The following is a 19,926-nucleotide window of genomic DNA, read 5'->3' on the forward strand; positions in this document are numbered from 1 at the left end:
TCACTGCAGTGCAAATGACGTCATCACACCTGGGGTCCTAGCACCTCCAGGACGGAATGATGACGTTTGTCACGTGATACAGGGCGGTCATGATCACGTGGGCGCTTCCTGAATTGCGTTCTGGGATTTGTAGTTTTCAGCACTAAACTGATTGTTCTGGGATTTGTCTCCCGGTGTAATTCCTGCCTGTGGGAACAGTGGGTGAGACTGTTCTGTGATCTGCAGGCGGTCTGGATGGGAATCCCATGACTCTGGATTTCTGCACGGAATCTGCGTCTTTTCCCCTAGGGCTTGTTCACACCTTGTGTTTTACAGCACCAGTAAAGTGTGGGAGATTCCTGAGTTTTTAGGGATCTTTTTCAGATCTGCATTTATTTAGCAATCTACTCGAGGGTCTGCATTCATTTAGGGATCCACTTTGGTTTCTGAATTTATTTAGGGATCTACTCGGGGTCTGCATTTATATAGGGATCTACTCTAGTTTCTGTGCCTATATAGGGATCTACTCGGGGTCTGCATTTATATAGGGATCTACTCTGGTTTCTGTGCCTATATAGGGATCTACTCGGGATCTGCATTTATATAGGGATCTACTCTGGTCTGCATTTATTTAGGAATTTACTCTGGTTTTGTATTTAGGGATCTACTCTGGTTTATGCACCTATATAGGGATCTACTCCTGGGTCTGCATTTATATAGGGATTTACAGAGGGGGTCTGTATTTATTTCGGAATCTACCCTGGTTTCTGAATTTAGGGATCTACTCAGGGTCTGCAGTTATTTTGGAACCTACTATGGTTTCTGAACTTATGTACGGATCTACTCGGGGGTCCGCATTTATTTAGAGGTGTGGGAGCTGCATTTGCTCCGGGATCTTGCATTATTCAGGGGTGTTATTGACCAATGAGACATATTTTTTCGGTAAATTGATTCCCAATCACTTGTTAATTTTACGTAGGAAATAATTAGTAGATTTTCTACCATAGAAGATTTTTCTTCCAGGCGCTCCGCGGCGCTGATGAGGCGGAGAGACCCTGATGTCGGGGTCTCAGACATTGGGCCGTCCATGGAGCAGAGCGACGGGCGCTATATGCACAGGAGTGACTTTACACTGCAGCACCTCTCTCTCTGGGGCAGCACAGATCATTCTGAAGGGGGCCGTCACGAAGCGCTATCACTAGGGGTCATCACCAGGCGCTATCACTAGGAGTCGTCACCAGGCACTATCACTAGTGGCCATAACCAGGAGCTATCACTAGGGGCCGTCACCAGGAGCTATCACTAGGGGCCATCACCAGGAGCTATCACTAGGGGTCATCACCAGGAGCTATCACTAGGGGCCATCACCAGGAGCTATCACTAGGGGTCATCACCAGGAGCTATCACTAGGGGTCATCACCAGGAGCTATCACTAGGAGTTGTCACCAGGCACTATCACTAGTGGCCATAACCAGGAGCTATCACTAGGGGCCGTCACCAGGAGCTATCACTAGGGGCCATCACCAGGAGCTATCACTAGGGGTCATCACCAGGAGCTATCACTAGGGGTCATCACCAGGAGCTATCACTAGGAGTTGTCACCAGGCACTATCACTAGTGGCCATAACCAGGAGCTATCACTAGGGGCCGTCACCAGGAGCTATCACTAGGGGTCATCACCAGGCGCTATCACTAGGGGTCATCACCAGGAGCTATCACTAGGGGTCATCACCAGGAGCTATCACTAGGGGCCATCACCAGGAGCTATCACTAGGGGCCGTCACCAGGTGCCATCACTAGGGGTCGTCACCAGGCGCTATCACTAGGGGCCGTCACCAGGCGCTGTCACTAGGGGCCGTCACCAGGAGCTATCACTAGCGGTCATCACCACGAGCTATCACTAGGGGTCATCACCAGGAGCTATCACTAGGGGTCATCACCAGGAGCTATCACTAGGGGCCATCACCAGGAGCTATCACTAGGGGCCATCACCAGGAGCTATCACTAGGGGCCGTCACCAGGTGCCATCACTAGGGGTCGTCACCAGGCGCTATCACTAGGGGCCGTCACCAGGCGCTGTCACTAGGGGCCGTCACCAGGAGCTATCACTAGCGGTCATCACCAGGCGCTATCACTAGGGGTCATCACTAGGCGCTATCACTAGGGGCAGTCACCAGGTGCTATCACTAGGGGCCGTCACCAGGAGCTATCACTAGGGGTCATCACCAGGCGCTATCATTAGGGGCCGTCACCAGGCGCTATCATTAGGGGCCATCACCAGGAGCTATCACTAGGGGTCATCACCAGGCGCTATCACTAGGGGCCGTCACCAGGCGCTATCACTAGGGGTCATCACGAGGCGCTATCACTAGGGGCCGTCGCCAGGTGCTATCACTAGTGGCCATAACCAGGAGCTATCACTAGGGGTCATCACCAGGCGCTATCACTAGGGGCCATCACCAGGAGCTATCACTAGGGGTCATCACCAGGCGCTATCACTAGGGGCCGTCACCAGGCGCTATCACTAGGGGTCATCACCAGGCGCTATCATTAGGGGCCGTCGCCAGGTGCTATCACTAGTGGCCATAACCAGGAGCTATCACTAGGGGTCATCACCAGGTGCTATCACTAGGGGCCGTCACCAGGCGCAATCACTAGGGGCCATCACCAGGCGCTATCATTAGGGGCCGTCGCCAGGTGCTATCACTAGTGGCCATAACCAGGAGCTATCACTAGGGGCCGTCACCAGGCGCTATCATTAGGGGCCGTCACCAGGAGCTATCACTAGGGGCCGTCACCAGGCGCTATCATTAGGGGCCGTCACCAGGAGCTATCACTAGGGGTCATCACCAGGCGCTATCACTAGGGGCTGTCACCAGGCGCTATCACTAGGGGCCGTCGGCAGGTGCTATCACTAGGGGCCGTTGGCAGGTGCTATCACTAGTGGCCATAACCAGGTGCTATCATTAGGGGCCGTCACCAGGAGCTATCACTAGGGTCATCACCAGGAGCGATCACTAGGGGTCATCACCAGGCGCTATCACTAGGGGCCGTCACCAGCCGCTATCACCAGGGGCCATCACTAGGTGCCATCACAAGGGGCCATCACCAGGCGCTATCACTAGGGGCCATCACCAGGCGCTATCACTAGGGGCCGTCACCAGGAGCTATCACTAGGGGTCGTCACCAGGTGCCATCACAAGGGGCCATCACCAGGAGCTATCACTAGGGGCAGTCACCAGGCGCTATCACTAGTGGCCATAACCAGGAGCTATCACTAGGGGCCATCACCAGGAGCTATCACTAGGGGCCATCACCAGGAGCTATCACTAGGGGCCATCACCAGGCGCTATCACTAGGGGCCATCACCAGGAGCTATCACTAGGGGCCATCACCAGGTGCTATCACTAGTGGCCATAACCAGGAGCTATCACTAGGGGCCATCACCAGGCGCCATCACTAGGGGTCGTCACCAGGCGCTATCATTAGGGGCCGTCACCAGGAGCTATCACTAGGGGCCATCACCAGGAGCTATCACTAGGGGCCATCACCAGGCGCCATCACTAGGGGTCGTCACCAGGCGCTATCATTAGGGGCCGTCACCAGGAGCTATCACTAGGGGCCATCACCAGACGCTATCACTAGGGGCCATCACCAGGCGCTATCACTAGGGGCCGTCACCAGGCGCTATCACTAGGGGTCATCACCAGGAGCTATCATTAGGGGCCGTCACCAGGCGCTATCATTAGGGGCCGTCACCAGGCGCTATCATTAGGGGCCGTCACCAGACGCTGTCACTAGTGGCCATAACCAGGAGCTATCACTAGGGGTCGTCACCAGGCGCTATCATTAGGGGCCGTCACCAGGCGCCATCACTAGGGGTCGTCACCAGGCGCTATCATTAGGGGCCGTCACCAGGCGCTATCATTAGGGGCCGTCACCAGGAGCTATCACTAGGGGTCATCACAAGGCGCTATCATTAGGGGCCGTCACCAGGCGCTATCATTAGGGGCCGTCACCAGGAGCTATCACTAGGGGTCATCACAAGGCGCTATCATTAGGGGCCGTCACCAGGAGCTATCACTAGGGGTCGTCACAAGGCGCTATCACTAGGGGCCGTCACCAGGTGCTATCACCAGGGGCCATCACTAGGTGCCATCACAAGGAGCCCTACACACCTGAAAATAATTCTAGACTAATGAGGAGACGTACTCACACAACAGAAACTTGTTTCTTACAGCAACCAATCAAAACCTTCCTTTCATGGTCAGAAGCCTTTTGGAAAAATGTAAGCAGCCACCTAATTGGACAAGTCTTGTAATCTCCCTATACCCTTCCATCACAGACTTTTACCCGTCAGCCATAGCTCAGTGTCTTCCTCATCCATATAATCCTCTTCCCCTCCCTAAATTTTTAGTTTTTTAATCCCATTCAGGAACCAGAACATCGAAGTCACGTGATCGTTACGGCTTCAAACGCCTTCGAAAAATTGTTCCCAGTCAGCTTCCGTAACGTCCAGTGTCATGTGATGGTGCTCTGAAAAGGGGTCATGTGAAAGAACTCCGTGTCCCAGGATGCCCCGCGGCTCCCTGGGTCACGTGCACACATGAGGGCGCGGCGGATTGGTGATTTGTGCGGAGAGTGCTGGCGGCGGCAGGATGGAGGCCGCGCTCTTCATCTTCTCCCTCATTGATTGCTGCGCCCTCATCTTCCTGGCCGTCTACTTTGTATCCTTTGTCCGCGTCTTCTCCTCAGGACTCCGGGGGCGCCGCCATGTTATTCCAAGAGGTGGGCATGGGGGCTGCTGGCCGTGAGGGGGTTACACGCAGGGAGACGATGATGGGGGTCGTCATTCTTGTGTCTTCACTGTATGGTTTGTATCACCTATGTGTCTGACGGCCTTAAAGGGGTTGTCCAGATCCATGTGACTGCAGGTTAAAGGGGTTTTCTTGGCTAATGTAGGGTTAAACTGGGACACACTGTGGAACTGGCTGATACATTGTACCGAACCCTCAGTGCAGGAGATCTCTGCAGACATGTACTCAATGCTGGGGCCGCCTGACAGTCCCAGAGGCGCTGATCTCCTGGGGGAACGTGCAGCGACCCCCGTCCTTGTCTCCTGGGAACAGAGAAGGGCGAACCCCAAACTGTCCCCATAAAGCTGCAGATACAATAGTCCTCAATGTCTTGTGCTGAAGATTAAGATTTCCCGTCACTGGAGCTGAGGGTCTGAGGCCGCCCCCAATAATAGCACATAGCATTATTCTCCTCCACCATCTGTACTGGGGGCACAATGCAGTCAGGGGGTAACGTCCTCCTGGAATCACCAAACCCAGACTCCTCCAAGTGTGATCCATCACTGCACAGAACACGTCTCCTCCAGAGTCCAGTGGTGGCGGCTTTACACCACTCCATCCGACGCTGAGCATTGTGCTTGGTGATGTACGGCTGTTCAGCCATGAAGCTCCCGAGGGGGGGCATTATTTGGGCTGATATACCAGAGGAGGTCTGGACTCTGCACTTATGGGGTCAGCAGAGCGGTGGTGACTTCTCTGCCCTCTGCTCCTCAGCAATTGGGCCCCCGCTATGTAACATTACGGGGTCTCCACTAATAATGTTATCAGTGATGGGGGAAGAAATGTCATGGACGGACTTGTTACCCCGGTGGCTCCTATTACAGGACCTCGCTGGTATCGGTGGGCTCTGCACCACTGGCCACTCTGTCATGTGATAGTAAAGAAAGACAACATGGCTGGTGGGCCGGAGGATATATACTGCACGGTGAGGGGGGGAGGGGGCGGAGGATATATACTGCACGGTGAGGAGGGGGGGGGCGGAGAATATATACTGCACGGTGAGGGGGCTGAAAGTAAAATGGAATTCAATAATTATTACCCAATACATTGTACGTATTACATATATATAACCAGCTTTAGATATATCATAACAGGACACATCCTCTATATACTGCACCACACGGACACATCCTCTATATACTACACCACAGAGGACACATCCTCTATATACTGCACCACACGGGACACATCCTCTATATACTGCACCACACGGGACACATCCTCTATATACTGCACCACACGGGACACATCCTCTATATACTGCACCACACGGGACACATCCTCTATATACTGCACCACACGGGACACATCCTCTATATACTGCACCACACGGGACACATCCTCTATATACTGCACCACACGGGACACATCCTCTATATACTGCACCACACGGGACACATCCTCTATATACTGCACCACACGGGACACATCCTCTATATACTGCACCACACGGGACACATCCTCTATATACTGCACCACACGGGACACATCCTCTATATACTGCACCACACGGGACACATCCTCTATATACTGCACCACACGGGACACATCCTCTATATACTGCACCACACGGGACACATCCTCTATATACTACACCACACGGGACACATCCTCTATATACTGCACCACACGGGACACATCCTCTATATACTACACCACACATCCTCTATATACTGCACCACACGGGACACATCCTCTATATACTACACCACACGGGACACATCCTCTATATACTGCACCACACGGGACACATCCTCTATATACTGCACCACACGGGACACATCCTCTATATACTGCACCACACGGGACACATCCTCTATATACTGCACCACACGGGACACATCCTCTATATACTACACCACACGGGACACATCCTCTATATACTACACCACACGGGACACATCCTCTATATACTACACCACACGGGACACATCCTCTATATACTACACCACACGGGACACATCCTCTATATACTACACCACACGGGACACATCCTCTATATACTACACCACACGGGACACATCCTCTATATACTACACCACACGGGACACATCCTCTATATACTACACCACACGGGACACATCCTCTATATACTACACCACACGGGACACATCCTCTATATACTGCACCACACGGGACACATCCTCTATATACTGCACCACACGGGACACATCCTCTATATACTACACCACACGGGACACATCCTCTATATACTACACCACACGGGGCACATCCTCTATATACTACAAAACACGGGACACATCCTCTATATACTACACCACACGGGACACATCCTCTATATACTACACCACACATCCTCTATATACTACACCACACGGGACACATCCTCTATATACTACACCACCCGGGACACATCCTCTATATACTGCACCACACGGGACACATCGTCTATATACTACACCACACATCCTCTATATACTACACCACACGGGGCACATCCTCTATATACTACAAAACACGGGACACATCCTCTATATACTACACCACACGGGACACATCCTCTATATACTGCACCACACGGGACACATCCTCTATATACTACACCACACGGGACACATCCTCTATATACTACACCACACGGGACACATCCTCTATATACTACACCACACGGGACACATCCTCTATATACTACACCACACGGGACACATCCTCTATATACTACACCACACGGGACACATCCTCTATATACTACACCACACGGGACACATCCTCTATATAATACACCACACGGGACACATCCTCTATATACTACACCACACGGGACACATCCTCTATATACTGCACCACACGGGACACATCCTCTATATACTGCACCACACGGGACACATCCTCTATATACTGCACCACACGGGACACATCCTCTATATACTACATCACACGGGACACATCCTCTATATACTACACAGAGGACACATCCTCTATATACTACACCACACGGGACACATCCTCTATATACTACACCACAGAGGACACATCCTCTATATACTACACCACACGGGACACATCCTCTATATACTGCACCACACGGGACACATTCTCTATATACTACACCACACGGGACACATCCTCTATATACTGCACCACACGGGACACATCCTCTATATACTACACCACAGAGGACACATCCTCTATATACTACACCACACGGGACACATCCTCTATATACTACACCACACGGGACACATCCTCTATATACTGCACCACACGGACACATCCTCTATATACTACACCACAGAGGACACATCCTCTATATACTGCACCACACGGGACACATCCTCTATATACTGCACCACACGGGACACATCCTCTATATACTACACCACACGGGACACATCCTCTATATACTACACCACACGGGACACATCCTCTATATACTACACCACACGGGACACATCCTCTATATACTACACCACACGGGACACATCCTCTATATACTACACCACACGGGACACATCCTCTATATACTACACCACACGGGACACATCCTCTATATACTACACCACACGGGACACATCCTCTATATACTACACCACAAGGGACACATCCTCTATATACTACACCACACGGGACACATCCTCTATATAGTACCGCAGACATATCAGTCATTACACTGCTCAAAAAAAAAAAAAAATCACAACTAATATCCCACCGAGGTCTGGAGTTGGAATGATGCTCAAAATCAAAGTGGAAAATCAAATTAAAGGCTGATCTAACTTCAGTGGAAATGCCTCAAGACAAGGAAATGATGCTCAGTATTGTTTGTGGCCTCCACGTGCCTGTATGACCTCCCTACAATGCCTGGACATGCTCCTGATGAGGTGGCGGATGGTCTCCTGAGGGATCTCCTCCCAGACCTGGACGAAAGCATCCAACTCCTGGACAGTCTGTGGTGCAACGTGACGTTGGTGGATGGAGCGAGACATGATGTCCCAGATGTGTTCAATTGAATTCAGGTCTGGGGAACGGGCGGGCCAGTCCATAGCTTCAGTGCCTCAATCTTGCAGGAACTGCTGACACACTCCAGCCACATGAGGTCTGGCCTTGTCCTGCATTAGGAGGAACCCAGGGCCAACCGCACCAGCATATGGTCTCACAAGGGGTCTGAGGATCTCATCTAGGTCCCTAATGGCAGTCAGGCTACCTCTGGAGAGCACATGGAGGGCTGTGCGGCCGTCCAAAGAAAAGCCACCCCACACCATTACTGACCCACTGCCAAACCGGTCATGCTGAAGGATGTTGCAGGCAGCAGATCACTTTCCAAGGCGTCTCCAGACTCTGTCACATGTAGACACAAATTTTAAAGTGGGCACCATCAAATAATATACGTAGTAAATAATGTGGGTTCACTACCAAGCATGTATAGTGTATATCCTAATTATAAAGAGAAAAGCACATGCTAAAAAGGTTGGAACTCCACCAGGTAGAATTGTTATCAAAAAAGTTTATTTCCACATAAAGATACTACACACATTTAAAATCATTTAAAATTACTCCAAAGAGTAAATTGCTCCAAATAATCCATAATTTGTGCAGAATACACCTAGTCACAGAAAATATTGACCAACATTAACAAAAATTGCTGCACAAGATTTAATTAGTAGTGCCGCAAGTGCTGCATATCCATATACATACAGAAATAAATGATTTTAAATGTGTGTAGTATCTTTATGTGGAAATAAACTTTTTTGATAACAATTCTACCTGGTGGAGTTCCAACCTTTTTAGCATGTGCTTTTCTCTTTATAATTCAGACTCTGTCACATGTGCTCAGTGTGAACTTGTTTTCATCTGTGAAGAGCACAGGGCGCCAGTGGTGAATTTGCCAATCCTGGTGTTCTGTGGCAAATGCCAAGCGTCCTGCACAGTGTTGGGCTGTGAGCACAACCCCCATCTGTGGACGTCGGGCACTCAGACCATCCTCATGGAGTCGGTTTCTAACTGTGCAGACACATGCACATTTGTGGCCTGCTGGAGGTCATTTTGCAGGGCTCTGGCAGTGCTCCTCCTGTTCCTCCTTGCACAAAGGCTGAGGTAGCGGTTCTGCTGCTGGGTTTTGCCCTTCTACGGTCCCCTCCACGTCTCCTGGTGTACTGGCCTGTCTCCTGGTAGCGTCTTCAGCCTCTGGACACTACGCTGACAGACACAGCAAACCTTCTTGCCACAGCTCGCATTGATGTGCCATCCTGGATGAGCTGCACTACCTGAGCCACTTGTGTGGGTTGTAGAGTCCATCTCATGCTACCACGAGTGTGAAAGCACAACCAACATTCAAAAGTGACCAAAACATCAGCCAGAAAGCATTGGTACTGAGATGTGGTCTGTGGTCCCCACCTGCAGAACCACTCCTTTATTGAGGGTGTCTTGATAATTACCAATAATTTCCATCCGTTGTCTATTCCATTTGCACAACAGCATGTGACATTGATTGTCAATCAGTGTTGCTTCCTAAGTGGACAGTTAGATTTCACAGAAGTTTCAAGTACTTGGAGTTATATTGTGCTGTTTAAGTGTTCCCTTTATTTTTTGAGCAGTGTATATATCCCTACACTATAACACTTGGGGGGAGCAGCTTTCTACATTAGTGATGGGTCTGTGGTTTCTGTTCCTAGAGATGAATATTGTGACTTGTTGGTCTCGGTCTCCATGTGTGAACGCTTCTCTTTGCTGATGGTTTCCTTTATCCGTTAGTGCACTTGTTGGTGCAGTATCGCCGTCCTGTCACCGCTGCATCTTGCACAATCCTCTGTCTGTACTTTGCACATATCGGCCACATAATATTTTCCTTATCGCTGGATCCCAGATAATTACCCTCTCAGACTTAGAATGTGACTACATCAATGCCCGCTCCTGCTGCTCCAAGCTGAACAAGGTGGGTGGCTTTATCTATTACTACTTCATTGTCTGATTGCCATGTGTGTCCCATGTTTATTATCAGGGTGATATCTGGTACGTGACTCTCCGCTGAGCCCCATGTTATAGACAGTTTACAGAAACTAGTTTGCTTTCTACATACATTTACCCTGTATTATTGTTCAGAGCTGCGCTCACTATTAGCACAGGATCAGTAATGTAATGTATGTACACAGTGACTGCACCAGCAGAATAGTGAGTGCAGCTCTGGGGTATAATACAGGATGTAACTCAGGATCAGTAATGTAATGTATGTACACAGTGACTGCACCAGCAGAATAGTGAGTGCAGCTCTGGGGTATAATACAGGATGTAACTCAGGATCAGTAATGTATGTACACAGTGACTGCACCAGCAGAATAGTGAGTGCAGCTCTGGGGTATAATACAGGATGTAACTCAGGATCAGTAATGTATGTACACAGTGACTGCACCAGCAGAATAGTGAGTGCAGCTCTGGGGTATAATACAGGATATAACTCAGGATCAGTAATGTAATGTATGTACACAGTGACTGCACCAGCAGAATAGTGAGTGCAGCTCTGGCGTATAATACAGGATGTAACTCAGGATCAGTAATGTAATGTATGTACACAGTGACTGCACCAGCAGAATAGTGAATGCAGCTCTGGAGTATAATACAGGATGTAACTCAGGATCAGTAATGTAATGTGTGTACACAGTGACTGCACCAGCAGAATAGTGAGTGCAGCTCTGGGGTATAATACAGGATGTAACTCAGGATCAGTAATGTATGTACACAGTGACTGCACCAGCAGAATAGTGAGTGCAGCTCTGGAGTATAATACAGGATGTAACTCAGGATCAGTAATGTAATGTATGTACACAGTGACTGCACCAGCAGAATAGTGAGTGCAGCTCTGGGGTATAATACAGGATGTAGCTCAGGATCAGTAATGTAATGTATGTACACAGTGACTGCACCAGCAGAATAGTGAGTGCAGCTCTGGGGTATAATACAGGATGTAACTCAGGATCAGTAATGTATGTACACAGTGACTGCACCAGCAGAATAGTGAGTGCAGCTCTGGGGTATAATACAGGATATAACTCAGGATCAGTAATGTAATGTATGTACACAGTGACTGCACCAGCAGAATAGTGAGTGCAGCTCTGGGGTATAATACAGGATGTAGCTCAGGATCAGTAATGTAATGTAATGTATGTACACAGTGACTGCACCAGCAGAATAGTGAGTGCAGCTCTGGAGTAGAATACAGGATGTAACTCAGGATCAGTAATGTATGTACACAGTGACTGCACCAGCAGAATAGTGAATGCAGCTCTGGAGTATAATACAGGAGGTAACTCGGGATCAGTAATGTAATGTATGTACACAGTGACTGCACCAGCAGAATAGTGAGTGCAGCTCTGGGGTATAATACAGGATGTAATGTATAATAACACAAACTACCGCCCATCCTAACCTTCCTTTATTCACGGCCCGGACAATGTACACGGATGGAGATATAAATACACATGTAAATTCCACAATCTTCTTTATGTACAAAGTTAACATCAGGAATGTAGAGCTGCCGGTTGCTGCATCAAAAAGAAAGTGATAAACAGGAGCCAAGTGTCTTTTCTCGTGTATTGCAGCCGCCATGATGACCCTCCGCAGATCGGGCGCTGCAGGGGAGTCTCTGACCGGATGTCGTCCATGTCCTGAACGCTGGAGGGACACGATCCTCATCGCCCTCCTGCACTGAGGGACAGGCGCAGCCGCTCATACATCATCTGATCCTGTGAGGAGGAAACATGGCAGAATTATATAACAACAAATTTCCTTGTGGATTCCCGGGATCCATCGGCCGAGGACAGACAGGAGCGCAGCGCACTGACAGCTGTATAGACCATTTTGTTTTCTAACAAGTCACCACTAGAGGGAGCTCAGGAGCTTTCTGTATACTGATTTACTATTAAAGGGAGAGTGTAAGAAGATCCGGCCGCTCCAGAGGGGGGCGCTACAGCCGCCAGGCAAAAGCAGAGAGCAGGGGCTGTGGAGTGCTCCAACCCTGCCCAAAAGACACGTACAACCATCTCCCTCCAGTTTTGCAGGACTTTATTAGAAGCAACATGAACCGTATACAACATGCTCCCCCTAGTGGTGGCTTCAGGCGCACAGAATGGCCACTGTGTCCGTTACTGGTGACTTATCTCCAGGGGTAAGAAAGTGACTTGGATGGTAAGTCTCTAATATTCCTGATGCTGCTTTACCCCCCAATACCGGGAATAAGGGGGCAGTGGAGCCCCCAGCGCCAGCAGATCAGTGGGATCTGACATCTCCAGTGTACGGGGGCAGAGATCATCCAGACAAGGCGGCAGGGTGGGGGGCCGCTCCGGCCGTGACCCGTCCTCCTCCGTAATCGGTCACATGAGCAGAACATTCCCCTCATTCCTCAGCACGAGAGCGAACACTTCACATTATGGTGAAATCTCCCAGTGCCCGATGTGCACGAATCAGCCATGATGAGGGTTGGAGTTTTGCACATATTATAATTATATATATAATCAGAAAATTGGGGATGTTGGCAGAGACCGGTCCCCCTTCCTTGCTAATCCGCAGCAATGGCGGCTCCTGCTCTCAAGGACTCGGCGTCATCATAGATTTCCTGGTTTCACGCTCAGCTGAATGGCTGCTGTGTAATCCCAAATGTTCCCCGTAGAGGGAAAATGTGCCGCAGTCTGCAGGTGATCGCCAGAGGCTTCCGTCACTGGAGCCGTCATTACTGAAGACGCTGCGCAGACGGCGAAACTTGTGTAAGGACCTCGTACCCCGACAGCACGAGCAACGGAAAACGGCAACAAGCAAAAAGCAGAAAAGCTTCATGGTCTGGACACAAACATCACATAATACCTGCAGCAAAGGAAACAGTGACTGAAAACTCACCATCTTAGAGACAGAAGGTTTCACCTTCCTAAAGGCTTCATCAAAGTGTTTCTTGTAGACAAGGATCTCTGCTAAGAGGAAAAAAGTAAAGTCAGATACACTCACTATTCTGCTGGTGCAGTCACTGTGTACATACATTACATTACTGATCCTGAGTTACATCCTGTATTATACCCCAGAGCTGCACTCACTATTCTGCTGGTGCAGTCACTGTGTACATACATTACATTACTGATCCTGAGTTACATCCTGTATTATACCCCAGAGCTGCACTCACTATTCTGCTGGTGCAGTCACTGTGTACATACATTACATTACTGATCCTGAGTTACCTCCTGTATTATACCCCAGAGCTGCACTCACTATTCTGCTGGTGCAGTCACGGCTACTCACCTCTCGGGACGGCAGGATTTGCCTGGAACATCTCGCTCCGCAGGGCACTTATTGACGCCTCCCGTATGAGAGCAGACAGGTCGGCGCCCCTGTGAAGGGCAGAACACACATTACATCAGTGTTATAAAGTATTTCTTCCATATTATTAGTTGTACATTTTGGGCGGTTTTCTTACACAATCACGTCATCTGCTGGATGAATTATACTCACGTGAAACAATCACATTTCTCGTCGCTGGCGATCACTTCTAGATCAACGTCCGGACCCAGCGGTGGCCGAGAACCGTTCTTAAAAAAAATAAATAAATAAAAAATTAAAAAAAAATTCTAGTATTTCCATTGGATGATCTTGACTAGAAATGTAAAATTTGCATAATTAAATATAAGACGTGGAATCCCAACATCGCGCCCCAATCTAATGCCGCCACGCTATCGGTAAAAATTTACTTAGAGGGGCTCTCCACTTCGACATTCACTACTTGTTAAAGGGGCGCCATGAAAACAATTGTATCAAAAAGTGTCTCCCCCTCTGTTGGACTGATAGGAATAAGCTGCCAGTGTTAGTTCTCCCTACAGCGCCCCCACAGGGGACATAAAGTATTACACGCTGTCCTTTCATGTCAGTGACCGGACAAGTCGTCCAGAGCCAGAGATGCTCTTTAGAACAGTTTTCCGTTCTGACGGGAAGATGAGGGTCTTCAACAGGGGAGCCCTTCTAAAAAAAAAAAAGCGCCAAGATATCCCCTTTTTTTGGCAATTACTAATTTTAAAGGGATGGTTAACCCCATTAAGAGGGTGATCGGGATGTCTATTACTCCAGGATCTGATATTATCCAGCTTGGACCACCCCTTTAATTGTATATTAATTGTGAAAGAAATCCACAGCCATGGTGGTTAAATACGCCAAAGATGAAATACAATCATGTGACCCCCCCAAAACCCACGGCCTGCAGCGTGATGTGGGCCTGAACGGGTTGAGAGCATTTAGAGCAAAGCTAGGTACAAAAATAGTGAATCAATTGCTTTCCCTGAGCCAACCAGATAAAAATCAGCAAATAGAGGTCACTGCTTTCTACAAGGTCAACATCCTCGTCCTCTGCTGCCGTCATCATTGGATACAATGTATGAACACTAGATAAATACACAATTTCTGATGAGTTACCTTAGTTATCGTCCTCAGGATGGCGAGCCGATCACTTGGAGGGGGAAGCCCCACGTACAGGGTCTTGTCCAGTCGCCCAGGTCGCAGAATAGCTGGGTCAATAATGTCTGGAGGAGAGAAAAGTAAACAAAAAAATCACGACACTTAGGTAACACCGCCTGGCAGCAGAACCAGATCTCATCACACGCGTGTCAGGTGCAGGAATATCGTGGCCCAAGTCTGTAGGTGATGAGATCTCTAGTATTAACAAAGGGTACAAAATCGGATTGTGTAAATGAACAGGTATAATGGCAGCAGCAGGAGAGGAATGTATTGATTTTATGTGGGGCAGTGACCTATCTATATATGCACAAGTGGTCACGTATGCAAGATTAAGGCTGGTAGTGGAATAATGAGGCTAAGGATGGAACAGTGCAGGCAATGAAAACGATGATGACAGCAGAAGAGGGATATGTTTGTTTTGTAGGAGGCAGTGACCTGTAAATACTTGTGTAAATAAGGACAGCAGCAGTAGGGGATTATGCTGATACCTGCAAATTACATTTGGTTATATTGTAGGATTAAGACTGTATGCAGCAGTGTGATAACAAGGGTGAAAAAGATAATGACAGCAGGAGATGACTGTGCAGATTTTTGGGGTGGTCAGTGACCAATGTATACATGTGATTGTGTTTGTAAACCTAAAATTAAATGTAACAGTTTAGGTCACAAAATGATAGAAATAACGACTGAAGCCAACGAGATCAATGATAGCAGCTGTTGACTAGTGTGCTGACTTTGTGCAAGGCAGTGACTCACATAAATCTGTGAAGTAGATGAGTAACGTGCTGATGTTTTGAGAGGCATTGACCAGAATATGTTTATGGATATGCCTGCAAGTGTCATGCTTTATGGGACAGAAGCAGAGTCATGAAGTGGCTGATGATGGAATAGTGGAACCAGTAAGAATGACAACAGCAGCAGAAAACAGTGTGTTGAACAGTGGATCTAATAAAAAAGATAGCGGCAGCAGAAGAGTGGTGTGCTGACTTTTTGTGAGGCAGTGGCCGGTACTTATTTGTCATTATTTCTAGAAGTATAATTCTATAGAGGACAGAAGGTAGGATGTCAAGGTATGTTGCCAATGAGAATGATCACAGCAGCAGGAGAAGAGTGTGCTGATCTTGTGGGAGACAGTGACTGGTCCTCTAAACAATAAGTAGCGACAGTACATGCATTGTTACGTAGTCAGAGCCTTATCGGATACATATAGCTTTCTGCACGGAATATAGCATATACAGTTAGGTGTTCAGTCCCTTTAATTCGATCGATCAACAACGCGTCTATTCAGGTGTCAGAGGTCACTGTGAACAAGCTCATACCTAGAAGTGAGGATTTCCTCATCCGGAGCCTCCGCTGCCAGCGCAAACAGCATCTCCTGGCATCCGACCTCCTCTTATCAGCAGCCGGCCTCACACGGAGGCTCACATGGACCTCTGGCCTCCTATCAGCAGCCGGCCATACATGGAGGCTCACATGGACCTCCGGCCTCCTCTTATCAGCAGCCGGCCATATACAGAGGCTCACATGGACCTCCGGCCTTCTCTTATCACGGCCTCACATGGAGGCTCATGGACCTCTGGCCTCCTCTTATCACGGCCTCATGCGGAGGCTCATGGACATCCGGCCTCTTCTCCAACCTGCCTCTTGTATAAAGAATGGGAAGTTGCTGCCCCTAAGGCTAGACCAGACGTCTACAGACATTGTGGAACTACAACTCCCAGCACACCCGACAGCAGTTACCCTGTCAGGAGTTGCAGTTTCACAGCAGAACTATACGATCAATGATGAGAGCTGTCCAGGATTTATGAACGTGGACCGGGAAAAGGGACAGTATTGGATGGCGGACAGTAAGGACAGAGAGCGACCCTCTGACCCAATCCACTTTCACTGAAGAATGACAAACTTTTATTTTAATTTTACTTTAATAATTTTGTCCAGTGTGGAAAGTTATGAAACTTTTCAGATTACTTTATTAGGGGTTCTGAGCAAATCAACTGCGGCTACTCTTCCTCCCCTCCCACAGCACGAATCTCACAGAGGCCGACACTTCAGCTGCATCTCCCTCCTCCCCCGCTGCGCTTTACTTTTATGAAAAAAAAAACATGGGTTAGATGTTCTCCAGTCAAATATCAATGTGAAGCTCACCTGGACGATTAGTGGCAGCCATGATAAAAACCTGCCGTCTCGTCTCCAGGCCGTCCATCTCCGTCAGCAACTGGTTGACAACCCTGACACTAGAACCAGACTGGAAAAAAAAGAGGGAAGACAATAGAGCATCACATGAAAGATGGTAACCTGTGCTGTATGGTGCTTAGGGGTGCAGTGCCCGAAAAGTAACTGCCTTCTGGTGGTTCCCTTCCCTCATATTAGGGGGCATAGTACACTTCTGATTTCTTAAAAGGTTAAAACACTAACTTATGGAGTCACGGTTTTATCCCCTTCCGTTCGTATGCTCCTTACATTTCTGGACATGACTGCTTGTGTTGCTGCGGGAAGAGTACTCAGTGGGCCTTCCCTATGAAGTGGTCTTCTCCCTTACACACTGTATCTGACTTACGAGGCATATTATAGTTTTCACTGCATAAAGAGCTAAAAACACCTTTATCTTATGAGGCTCAAGGTTTTATCCCCTTCCATTCCAGACATAATAGCTTGTGTAGCTGCGGGCAGAGTACTCAGTGAGCCTTCCCTATGAAGTGGTCTTCTCCCTTACACACTGTATCTGACTTACGAGGCATATTACACTTTTCACTGCATAAAGAGCTAAAAACACCTTTATCTTATGAGACTCAAGGTTTTATCCCCTTCCATTCCGGACATGATCGCTTGTGTCGCTGCAAGCTGAGTGATCAGAGGGCCTTCCCTGTGAAGCGGTGTGACAATATGGTATGAAATATCATATAAGTAGTTTCTCTTGCTAGCAAGCTGTGGGCTAAAAAAAAAAACCCTTCCCTTTCACTCAGCCAAGAGCTGCCTTGTCAATGTACATGGGGGAAGAGAGTTTTATTGACGAAAGGTATTTACGACCGGCATTTCCTGTAGTTTTAACTGGATTAGAAACTTCTAGAACCATGCGGTCCTTTGTTCCATTTTTGTAAGATATTAGGCAGACGATGTAAGATAGGAGAATGATAAATACATATCCTTGATCTCCATCGAAGCATCTACCCATCACTCTAAACACAGACGTCTAACTCCATCGGGTGAAGAAGTAGGGATTGCTCTGTACATAATAGGACATATTTGATCTCACTAGAAAGCCCACGGTAATCCGAGATGAATGATGGGTATGATATGATTCTGACATGTCCTGTAGCGAAGTTACGGGCATCAGATATATTTAATGCACACTTAGTCAGATGGAAAAGGTAGGAGGGTCTGGGATAGCCAGCCTTTTTGGTGATGTCACCAAGCTAAGCTATAACTGTTTTGGCCGGACTCCAGCAGTCAGTCTGTTGCTGGAAGAACATGGGAGTCTGATCTGAAGAGGTGTACCTCATGCATTGGGATTTTTGGGAGCTCCGCCCACCAGCATAGTGTTTGCCTGAACTGATATGAACTAAGAATATGTGAGTGTTATCTTTTCTTCATTTAATCCTTTTATTTTCATAATTACCTTGTACATATTTGCAATTGTCTCATTTGTAACATCTTGGTAAAATATTTTGATAAAGCACTGCCTAACCTTTCTGGAGTATAATATTTAATACTAGTTTGTTCTTTATGCTCTAAAAACGTACCCTGTCTCTTGAAGGGAAATTACGCTACTGTTTTTGGGTTAGCTCCGGACCCGTTTAATCGGAGCTGGTGGCAGCAATACCGTGTACAGGCCATTGGGTGTCACTGCAGCGACTGTGGCTTGATAATTATTGTTCCTGCCCGAGCGGGAGTAGTTATCGCCTCGCTGCAGCGCGCCCAATAGCCAGTACATAGCAGGCAGCCTTTCTGGTGAATAATCACCCTAGGTGCAGTACCTAATCTGACCTGACAGTAAGGGGGGCGCCAGAGAGCTGCAAGGTTTAAGTGGAACTGTAAGCGGGATACACAAAAATCCCTGCAGTTCATGGTATATTGAAGAGCAGTGGGATACCTAAAATAAGCCCCTGCTGTAATCTAAGAGGTCAATAGCCTTGTGTGTGTTTTTTTATCACATTGTGGCAGTGGAGGGATAACTAAGATAAGCCCCCCTGCACATGTGATAGCCGTCTGTTGGTCTAAAGTCACCCCAATCCGTGACATATTGGTGGCAGTGGTCAGGAATCCCTGTGGATGTTGTGACAAACTGCTGGCCGCGGCTAAGGAATCGGGACAGTCACGGTGTGAATCGTGACAAGCGGTCTTCTCCTTTCTCAGTTTTACAGTCTATTTGCCTTGAGGGGGGGGGAATTTTAGCCTTTTAAGAAGTGAAACATTTAAGAAGTCTGTTCCATATGCACATTGCTTCCCTGGACATGTGTAGCTGCAGGCAGAGTGATCGGAGGGCCTTCCCTGTCTAGATTTTGCATGGGGGGGTATTTTATCCTTTTAAGAAGTGAAAAGTTTCATAACACCTGTATCTTATGAAGTTCATGGTTTTCTCCCTCCTGCTCCTTTTGCACCACACTGTGGCAGACATGCTCACTTGTGCAGCTGCAGGCTGAGTGCTTAGAGGGCC

The 19,926-nt window shown here is 48.3% G+C and overlaps 2 protein-coding genes across 4 annotated transcripts in view; one reads left to right on the forward strand and one right to left on the reverse strand.

Moving 5' to 3' along the window:
- Nucleotides 1-4,519: 4,519 nt before the first annotated feature.
- LOC143804261 (protein cornichon homolog 4-like) overlaps nucleotides 4,520-19,926 on the forward strand; it is a 37,251-nt gene continuing 21,844 nt past the window's right edge. The window contains exons 1-2 of the mRNA XM_077282186.1: nucleotides 4,520-4,706; nucleotides 10,657-10,725. Coding sequence (XP_077138301.1) covers nucleotides 4,638-4,706; nucleotides 10,657-10,725 — 138 coding nt within the window. The 5' untranslated portion in view covers nucleotides 4,520-4,637. The remainder of the gene's footprint in view (nucleotides 4,707-10,656; nucleotides 10,726-19,926) is intronic.
- The window catches only part of LOC143804259 (nuclear valosin-containing protein-like), a 29,307-nt gene continuing 21,582 nt past the window's right edge, over nucleotides 12,202-19,926 (reverse strand). Inside the window, exons 19-24 of one of the 3 annotated variants that reach the window (XM_077282183.1) lie at nucleotides 17,418-17,517; nucleotides 15,231-15,337; nucleotides 14,280-14,356; nucleotides 14,070-14,158; nucleotides 13,677-13,744; nucleotides 12,202-12,529 (exon numbers count right to left, since the gene is read on the reverse strand). In XM_077282183.1, the coding sequence (XP_077138298.1) occupies nucleotides 12,476-12,529; nucleotides 13,677-13,744; nucleotides 14,070-14,158; nucleotides 14,280-14,356; nucleotides 15,231-15,337; nucleotides 17,418-17,517 (495 nt within the window). In that variant the 3' untranslated portion in view covers nucleotides 12,202-12,475. Of the gene's footprint in view, nucleotides 12,530-13,676; nucleotides 13,748-14,069; nucleotides 14,159-14,279; nucleotides 14,357-15,230; nucleotides 15,338-17,417; nucleotides 17,518-19,926 lie in introns of all 3 variants that reach the window. The other 2 variants (XM_077282182.1, XM_077282184.1) reach the window with 2 other exon arrangements.

The sequence above is a fragment of the Ranitomeya variabilis genome, chromosome 2, assembly GCF_051348905.1.
Source record: "Ranitomeya variabilis isolate aRanVar5 chromosome 2, aRanVar5.hap1, whole genome shotgun sequence".
Lineage (NCBI taxonomy): Eukaryota > Metazoa > Chordata > Amphibia > Anura > Dendrobatidae > Ranitomeya > Ranitomeya variabilis.